The 9,980-nt window shown below is 44.5% G+C and overlaps 1 protein-coding gene across 2 annotated transcripts; it reads right to left on the bottom strand.

Annotated features, from left to right (window-relative positions):
* Window positions 1-2,462: 2,462 nt before the first annotated feature.
* On the bottom strand, window positions 2,463-7,439 carry LOC136457559 (fruit protein pKIWI502-like). Of its 2 annotated transcripts, none has more exons than XM_066457593.1 (5): window positions 7,267-7,439; window positions 6,455-6,555; window positions 6,277-6,372; window positions 6,116-6,196; window positions 2,463-2,949 (listed from the first exon to the last, which is right to left on the bottom strand). In XM_066457593.1, the coding sequence occupies exons 1-5, from the start codon at window positions 7,358-7,360 to the stop codon at window positions 2,887-2,889; spliced, it is 435 nt and encodes a 144-aa protein (XP_066313690.1). In that variant the 5' UTR covers window positions 7,361-7,439; the 3' UTR covers window positions 2,463-2,886. The 2 variants fall into 2 exon arrangements, with proteins under 2 accessions (XP_066313690.1, XP_066313691.1); XM_066457594.1 differs by having other exon boundaries at window positions 6,455-6,529; window positions 7,267-7,382.
* Between the last annotated feature and the right edge of the window lie 2,541 nt (window positions 7,440-9,980).

Raw genomic sequence — 9,980 nt, forward strand, 5'->3', positions numbered from 1 at the left:
ACCTTTATAGTCGAACGCCGGGTGGGCCCTCTCTTTGCAGGGCTGGATGCATCGCACTATGAAGCTAGCTGCAACCAGTTCACCCCTAAGCTCTATGCCCTTAATCAAGTCAAGAAGTTCCATTACTTGCTCCATGCCAGCATTGTTGGGTCTCTCTGACCAGTTACTATGGTTAACCGGGATGTGGTGGATGTCGCATCGAATTATTGGGTGACTTTGTTTGATATAGAACCATCTGGCGTTCCAACCTTTTAGGGAGGTATTTAGCGGTACACTGATGTATTCGCTGGCCATCCCATCCCTGAGTTGTAGGTACACGCCGTCGACCACCTTGGAACCGCTGCCCCCCTACTTCTTCAGACAGAACAGGTGCCTAAAGAGGTTGAAGTGCGGAAGAACACCGAGAAATGCCTCGCAGAAATGGATAAAGATCGACACATGCAGTATGGTGTTGGGGTGCAGATTATAGAGGCTAATCGCCCAAAACTCCATAAGATCCCTCAGAAAGGGGTGACCAGGAAACCCTAATCCTCGCCAGAAATAATCTTCAAATACTACAGCCTCATCCGTATGATGTGTTGGGAAGGGCTCACCACTAGCCGACCGCCATCCAGCAGTGAGGTGGTCTGGGAGAACGCCCGCCGCCACCATCCTGTTGAGATCTGCCGCCCCCTGTCTTCGACGGCACCCACTCCTCGTCGCGGCTGGCTCCGGTGGCCGCTTTCCTCGGCTTTGCAGCTCCTTTTTTCGGCACCATTCTCTCCGGATTGGTACTAGATTGGAGGCGAGTGCTCGCGTTGGTGCGGAATGTGGAACGTAGGGATTGCGAAGGAAGGAAGCAGGGCAGATTGACAGAGGTAGGAGGCGATGTATGTGGCGGCGCGATTTTAAAGCACTTCCCCCACCTTTCCTTGCATCTGAGGGTTTTTGGGAAACCATTCCCGTGATTAGTGCTACTTTCGACTCCACCAACGTGGTTTAATGGGCCAGCAAATTGGGCTATCACGTAACAGTAGCCCACGTCACTCATTTATCGCCGCCAAATATTCACCGATTTCTCCGCAATTTAATGAGGCTCAGTACCCGATACTGCACAGCCATTACTCCGATTTTTTCTCCACGGTTTGATTTATCCGATATCTACGCTCGAAACACGGGGACTGGCTACTTGCTCGGCTGGTTTACTTTTTTCTGAGACTAGCACCACGTGACTACGTCACCTACTGTCAGGCTCGGGGACTAATTGGGCACACTTCACCTTACGGTGAATGTGTTTGTTTTTCATCTCAAGGCTACGCTCGGGGACTGGTTACCTGCTCGGCTGGTTTACTATTTTCTGAGCCTGGCACCACGTGACTACGTCACCTATTGTCAGGCTCGGGGACTAAGTGGGCATACTTCACCTTGCGGTGAATGTGTTTGTTTCTTCTGAAAAACTCCGAGCCTCTGAAAGCTAAACAAGGTATCTTTAACCTCGTAGTCGGATTCTAAGTGGGCACACTTCATTTTACCGCGCAGGAATTTTCAATTTTAGACTTGAGCTCCTTACACCCTTATGTCAAGCCGTGCTCGGAACACACTGCTCGGCGATGTTGCTCGCTGCTCGGCAGCTGCTCACAACTGCTCGGCGATTCATTATGGTGGTCGGACCATGATTTGGACAGCTCGGTTTTGGTTCGCACCTGCTCGGAAAAGTTCAAGACGGCGTTGCACAACGGGTACAAGGTGCTCGGGGACTAGCTGTGGAGGGTACGACCCTGGATACCCACGGCAGGCTACATGGGCTACACCTCCAGGGGCGGCACAGCCCACGAGAAGGAGCCTTGCGGGGCACGATTCTGCTCGGCGCCTCCCGCAAGGCATGGGAAGGATATCCTAAAGATGTTACGAGATCTGTTAGGATACGTACGATCCCATGATTCTTGTAATATGTTATTACTTTCCGGTTATCTCTCAGATCTAATCGACTTGTAACCTTGCCCCCCGGACTATATAAGGTGGACAGGGACCCCTACAAAATCACGGACAAATCATACGATAGCTAATACAAACCAACAGACCACAGGAGTAAGGTATTACGTCATACTGACGGCCTGAACCTGTATAACTCGTGTGTCTCTGTTGCCTTCTTGTTCTTGATTACACGCTCCTCTGCCGATCAATCTACCATCGCGGGATACCCCTCGGTGGACTGCCGACGATATTCTGTCGACAATACCCTTCCTGGAATATGACAATATACAAACCGCACAACTAAGCTGACATAAACATACCTGATATGGCTCTGTTCGGCTGCTCTAATAAGCCGGCTTATGATATGCCATCCTCTGTAAGATTTCTAAATCTACTGTCAGACCAACTTGTACAATGTTTTTTGGTACTTGTTTTGCAGTAATAGATCATTAAGACGCCATATAGTGCAACGGACTCGGAAGTCAAACACTTCTCAATTAAACATCATGCATCCACTCTATATACTACCTTCCACTCAATTAATTCAAAATTTTGACAATATACACCAAAATCTCAGCGCTGCAAAAGGCACACTCAACGCTCATATCTTAACCTATACTAACTGAATAATGCTACATCTATACCTTTTTTTTATTTCTCCAAAAGGGCCTTTCTGAGTACATCAGCGTCCTTACAGGGGATTAATGTCTCAGATGCTACAGAACATATCTCAACTTTGTGAGATTTACATGGGGTATTCAGCAATAAGCCAATGTGGTCACATGGAGAAGAGAATGAACTTCCCTTATTTGTAAGCACGCAACTGTCTTCCTGTTGCGATTTGCACGTGCGCTGCTGTAAAGAATAGCTGCTCGACAGTAATACAAAAATGGTACAACCTCCAAAAAGGAAGGAACAGTGTCCTACTGTCGGTCAGAAGTTTGTTAAGATTCTATCTTTTGACAAACCATAGGCAACAAGAACTCTTGTGATTTCCTACATCATACAAATGCTTGCATAAGATCAGCGAGGAAGTACCGAAGACATTCATCAATAAAAAAATGGACGCATATTGCACATTATTAATCCTGAATGACAGCTATCATACAGTGTGGAAAGAATGTACTAGGCATACAAATTTCTAGAAGATGTACAGAGCTGCAAAACTTGCACTTCTAGTCATTTTAGCCTGCCAAAGATACACTACGAACTACAGATCAGCACAAACAAAAACATGGTTCAAAAAAATGACAATGGCATGCAACTTTATGATTTATGCGAAGTAGATGTGCCTAACAATGAAAAGCGAGCCTGGTGTAAGCGGTAGAGTCTTACCGCCTGTGACCAGAGGGTCCCGGGTTCGAATTGCGGTCTTCTCGCATTGCACAGGCGAGGGTAAGGCTTGCCACTGATACCCTTTCCCAGACCCCGCACAGAGCGGGAGCTCTCTGCACTGGGTACGCCCTTTAGATGTGCCTAACAATGAACAGACCCGAAAAATTCTAAGCTTCCACATGCATTCGGAAGGTTGCTTCAGAGATGCTTGGAGTGACCAAAGGAGCGGATGCAACTCGAAAGACACTTGGTGGTGGAATAAAGATGTGTAAAAGGCTATTAAGGAAAAGAAAGAGTGCTATAAGCACTTGTATCATGACAGATGTCTAGACAACATAGAGAAGTACAAGGATGGCAAAGAAGACTGCAAAACGAGCGGTGAGTGAGGCAGGGGCGGGCCTATGAGGACCTTTACCAACGTTTAAGTACGGAGGAAAGAGAGAATGACATTTATAGGATAGCTAGGGCTCGTGATAGGAAGACAAGGGACTTCAATCAAGTCAAGTGCATAAATGATGAAAGGGAGCAACTCTTGGTGAAGGAGGATGAGATCAGACATAGATGTCAAGAGTATTTTGATAAATTGTTCTATGGTGAGAACGAGAACACCACCGTTCAGCTGGAAGACTTGTTTGAGGACACTAATAGGCGCTTTATGCGGAGGATTCAAGAATCGGAGGTCAGAGAAGCCTTGAAAAGGATTAAAGGGGGCAAAGCGATGGGCTCTGATGGTATCCTAATCAAGGTGTGGAGATGTCTCGGGGATATAGTTATAGTATGGCTAACCAAGATGTTCAACAATATCTTTCGATCGAACAAGATGCCTGAGCAGTGGAGAAGAATCATATTGGTACCAATCTACAAGAACAAAGGAGATATCCAAAGTTGTACTAATTATCGAATAATTAAGTTGATGAGACACTATGAAGCTATGGGAGAAAGTCATCGAGCAGCACCTGCGAGGAACGACGCAGATATCAACAAACCAATTTGGTTTCATGCCCGGAAGGTCAACTACAGAAGCAATCTTCTTAATAAGACAAGTTATGGAGTGGTTTAGAGAGCAGAAGGACCTTCACATGGTTTTCATTGACCTGGAGAAGGCTTATGACAAGATACCAAGAAATGTTATATGGTGGGCTTTGGACAAACATAAAGTGTCATCAAAGTACGTGACTCTCATCAAGGACATGTACAACAATGTTGTGACTAGTGTTTAAACAAACGATGGTAACACAGATTATTTCCCGATTAAAATTAAACTTCATCTAGGGTCAGTCTTAAGCCCGTATCTCTTTGTCTTGGTAATGGATGAAGGTTACCAGGAACATACAAGGGGATATCCCTTGATGTATGTTGTTCGCTGATGGTGTAGTGTTAGTGGACGAAAGCCAAGCGAGAGTAAATAGGAAACTAGAGTTATGGCGGTAGACCCTTGAGTCTAAAGGTTTTAGATTGAGCAGAACTAAAACCAAATATATGAGATGCGACTTTGACGGAGCTGCACAGGAGGAGAGAGATGTGAGTTTGGAAGGTCAAGTAGTGCATAAGAAGGATACATTTCGGTATCTGGGATCGATGCTACAGAGAGATAGACATATTGATGCGAACATTAGCCATAAATTCAAAGCAGGGTGGATCAAGTGGCGACAAGCTTCTAGCATTCTCTATGACAAGAGGGTACTACAAAAGCTAAAAGGCAAGTTTTATAGAACAGCGATTAGACCTGCTATGTTGTATGGAGCAGAATGTTGGCTACAAAGATTCGACATGTTCAACAACTGAGTGTTGCACAAATGCGTATGTTGCGATGGATTTGTGGTCACACAAGAATAGGACTGAGTTCGGAACGATGATATACGTGATCGTCTAGGGGTAGCACCAATTAAAGAAAAGCTTGTCCAACATCGGTTGAGGTGGTTTGGCCATGTCCAAAGAAGACATCCAAAGGCACCAATGCGTTGTGGAGTCCTAAGCCAAGCTAATAACATGAGGAGAGGTAGAGGAAGACCGAAATTGATATGAGGGAGGATAATAAAAAGATATTTGAAAGCTTGAGATATACCTAGAGATCTATGTTTGAATATGAGTGCTTAGAAAGCCGCTATTGAAGTGTCCTGAACCGTAACTTGGGGCTCTTGGTGGGTTTCAACTCTAGCCTACGCCAACTTGCTTGGGACTAAAAGGTTATGTTGTTGTTCCAATAACTAGCCTGTATTACATGTCAATGCAGATCTCTATTGTCATAACTCGACCCGCCGGGGGTACGATATGACCTCTCCTAGGGCATTGCTATTAAGGTAGAAGACCTCAACCTTGCAGGCCAAAAAACCCGCTGAACCCTAACAATGCAGACCCTATAGTGCTGCACCATAACCTAGGCCGGCTGACACAGCCATCACAGGCCGACTGTCACCATTACCATAGCCGGCTGCTACAGCCATCATAGGCCAACTGTCACCATTACCATAGGTCGGCACCCACCATTACCATAGGTCGGCACACTGCCACTATTTTATGGGTCGCCAACGAGGGAGTTTCTTTAACCAGCCCTGAAATTCGCTCCCACGGAGGGCTGAACCCAGGCACTGGAGGTGCTATTCAAGAGTCACAACCACTAAGCTATGAACCCTTTCGCGCCTCTATTGTAATAACATTTCTAATGTTTCAATGTACAGAAGAGAAAAAAAAAACATATTGAAGTAGAGAACATTGTGACACATCAGTAAAATGAAGTGCTGAAGGTAAGGTGCTACCAACTTCTGTATAACAGTTACATTGAGTGTCTAAGATAAAAATGAGAGGAAAACAAGCAAAATGAGCATACCTCAGTCATCTGTTTATGCCCACACAAAATTGCTCCCACTGATGAAGGGTTTACAATATTCTTCATCCTTGAGAACACATTCTACAAAATGCAATAGAAAATCTATAACACACAGAACACAACAAACTAGAAATAACACGGGATAAAAAAGATAACAGCACCTGGACATAACCTCGCTCCCCTGCCCATTGACCATCTGGTCTTGAGAGGACAGGTACAATTTTAACTCCTCTGGATTCCCAGTCATCAAACCTTTCCTGTCAGTGCACATAATCACCAGCCATCATAGACGGAATATGAAAATATACAAACTGCACAACTAAGCTGACATAAACCTACCTGATATGCCATCCTCTGAAGATTTCTAACCCCGTAAAAGAGGCTTACATCAGTTTTTTTTGTTTTCAGCAAAACCTGTCTCAATAAGTGATCGTATAGGGCTGCAATTAACAAATGTGGAGATAGAGAATAATTATAATTATACATCCTAATGTAAGTACATCTGCATGTCTTGAAAACTTGTACAAGTGTACTTCGTACGCATTTGTATCAGATACACTAACACAGTCTTCTTAGGACAAGTATCTGTGCTTCCATTACATGGATATAGCTTATCTGGAGAGCAGGCTTCTAGACACAATGATGTTTGCAGCTCAATAAATCTGACAGAGCTATTCATGGGAATGGTATTGCTCATCCATCGAAGGGATGGAGCAATCTAATCAAGAATAGGGCATTGTCAACAACTGATGAGTTATCTAAGAAGTGAAACCTAATAAATACTCCGTAGTATCTTGCAGCTAATGTCTTTTCATGTTTAATCTTCCACTGAGTACGTTCATGTTCCCGTTATATATATCCCAACTCCAAAGAGCACTAATGGGTTAAGCAATTATGAGAAACTTATGGCTCAAGACTAGTTGGAAGTAATACCAGATATAGCTCAGACAGTAGATAGTGGATTATCATAATCCAGATGGCACCCCCACATGATTATCACAATTTAATACTAATTGTTCTTTTTTTCCGCCACAATGCCGAATTGCATCAAACTGTGGATTGCTTGAGACCTAAAATGGAGCAATTGTGCATCGTGCAGTACAATTGATGCGGATTTGACCAACGAAGGATGGTCGGAAGGACAGGGGTACCTGATCCCGGATCCGGTGGCGAAGACGAGAACGTGGCTGGCGTCGGATATCCTGGCGACATCAAATCCGCGGCCGACGACGCTGGCGCCAACATGGACGAGGTCGCCGGGACGGTGCCGGCGGCACGGATCTCGCTGCACTACCACGAGACCGGAAAGTTTTTTTTTTCTTCTTTTTTTTTTAGAGTGCGAGGCCGGAAAGCTGTTGAGGTGTACGCCTTCGATTTCTCCTGCGCCTGGTTTAGGTGCGAAATTTTTTACGAAATGGTACTGTAGCATTTTCGTTGTTATTTGATAATTAGTGTCTAATCATAGTCTAATTAGGCTTAAAAGATTCGTCTCGTAAATTTCGTCTAAACTGTGTAATTAGTTTTATTTTTTATTTATATTTAATGCTTCATGCATGCGTCTAAAGATTTGATGTGATGGAGAATCTTAAAAAATTTTGTAAAATTTTGGAAACTCAACAGGCACTTTGTTTTTCTTTCCGTCGTCAAAAAGCAACGTGGACACTGAACACACGGCAAAAATAGAAGAGAAACAGCAAGGTAGACGGCCGGCCCTATGAGCTACCCATGCTTCTATAGAATCACGGCTGAGAAAACACAAAAACAATGAACCGGCATAATAAACAGCTAAACAAATAGAATTCTTTGTGCTCATACTCTAGAGATCACGGCAAAAACGAGAGCATAAGACGATGACGATGCTGTCATCTTAACATCATCTTCAATTATTTCATTTTCTCCTCTAAAACTATTTATAGCACTTAAGAGCAACTCCACGAGACTCTTTATATGCTTCCGCATCGATAGGAATAGAGATTTTAGTAAAAAAAAAAAATTCTCTAATAAGATTTCAAAAAGTACTGTCCTCCTCCATTCTTGATTATTGCTAGCCAAATATGGAGAGTGAATTGACCGTAGAAGAAATCAAGGAGTTGTTGGATGGTGAAAAGATATAGAAAGTGATTTTATTTGAATGATCTCCAAGTAAGGATTTATAGAGTGAGTTTAACAAAGATTCTTAATGATAACCTTGGCCTTGCTACAACTTCGTCAACTCCTCCAACCATAGGGAAAGGTTGCTCAGGTAGGTCGTCGCATCCAAAGATGTTGGCAGGAATGGGCATGCATGAGTATTAATGGAAAACAGCTTGCTGAACCAATTTATCAGATCTAAAAGTACCTTTTTTACCTGGAAGAAAATACTAGTGGCCAAGGTTGCAGCGCAGACCGCGTGTTGTGTCATTTCGTCCGAAACATACCATGCTTGTTTTTCTGACTGGACAGGTGTCTCGCTCAAAAAGAAAAGAAGAGAACTGCAGTGGTATCAAGGTACGGAGTACAAGCAAAGGTAGACTTCGCTTCATCGCTCTGTACTCATCAGGCATAGGACGTCCTTCGATCTTCCAAGCGATTAGGAACTACTATTCTACAGTAAAATCTTCTACCCCTAAAAAGAATAAAGCGTGGATATTTTTTGTGCGACATTCCAACGTGGCTCCATCGTCGTCCTGCGTGCGTACGATCCCACGTCGCACGGTCCCCGGTGCTCCCTCCCTTCCCTACAAATACCACTCGCCGCGAGCCACGCCTGGAGGTCTATTAGAAAATGCCACCCGATCTCCCCCGCCCTCCTCGTTCGCCGCAGCTAGTCGTGTTGCCGCGCCGCCCGCACCCGCTCTGCTGCCAACGCCGCCACCCGCGCCCGCCCTGCCCTTCTGCCCCTGCCACCAGCGAAGCCTTGGACCTCGGCTGGAACCCTAGGGCCCGCTCTGCTTCATCTCCCTTTCGATCCCCATCGCTACAGATCCACGGAGTACAAGCTTGATGGCACGCGTGCCAACTCCACTTGGCTCGGCCACCATTGGTACGTGATCTCCCTGTTTCCCTCCTCCGATATTGGGCACGGTGAAGGATGTAGGTTGCATCAGCCAAATCCAAAGTGTTTTTTTTTGCTGTCGCTGCCTTCCTGCTCGCCAATCCTCACGTTGCCTCCATGCTAGCAGTCCTCCAATCTATAATCTACACGCATCTCATCTTGGCCTGCAGCAGGGGTGCCCTCCATACTCAAGTCCCCTCTGTCCACCTGACTGAGGTATCTCCCTCTTCCTTTCCATACTCTTTCCCATGAGGATGCGGATCTTTGATCCATGAATGGATTTAGATACATCATGTGTTTGTAGTTATTTTTTATGTATATCTCCTTTTCATTCTGAATGTTCAGTTTTGACATACGTATGACTGTAGATCGGTACAACAACGCAACAAAGGACCTTTTTGGTGTTCCTAATTTTTACCTGTTCGTGTGGTCTGCACATTATATGCTACAGTACTTAGCAAATGCCTCTGTGGCCACTTTCGATCACTGCCAATTAAATCGTGGACATATTTATTATTTAAATAGTGTGTAAAGTTTATATTTTTTAAGACTTTTGCCTACTTGGTGCTATTCGGTTCCAGATCTCAAGGATTTTGCATTGTCTACAGATTTTTTTTTTCTAATTCACCGAGGTTGCACAAAAGCTTTAAGCAAGCAGTACTAAGTTGCTAACAAGGTCTGGATACATTATTTTCTAGAATATCTTATTTCCCCTACATGTGAGTGGTACTGCGGTTTACAGATCACATGACTTTTGCCTTGTCTGCAGGTTTTTCCTAACTCACCCAGGTTGCACAGCAAGTTTTAATCAAGCAGTACTAAGTTCCTAGC

The sequence above is a fragment of the Miscanthus floridulus genome, chromosome 6, assembly GCF_019320115.1.
Source record: "Miscanthus floridulus cultivar M001 chromosome 6, ASM1932011v1, whole genome shotgun sequence".
NCBI lineage: Eukaryota > Viridiplantae > Streptophyta > Magnoliopsida > Poales > Poaceae > Miscanthus > Miscanthus floridulus.

Coding starts and splice junctions, on each gene's coding strand:
- LOC136457559 (XM_066457593.1), bottom strand. CDS start 7,360: ATGTTGGCGCCAGCGTCGTCGGCCGCGGATTTGATGTCGCCAGGATAT. Junction 6,373..6,454: donor TTCAGAGGATGGCATATCAG/GTAGGTTTATGT, acceptor GTGCACTGACAG/GAAAGGTTTGATGACTGGGA. Junction 6,197..6,276: donor GGGAGCGAGGTTATGTCCAG/GTGCTGTTATCT, acceptor TGCATTTTGTAG/AATGTGTTCTCAAGGATGAA.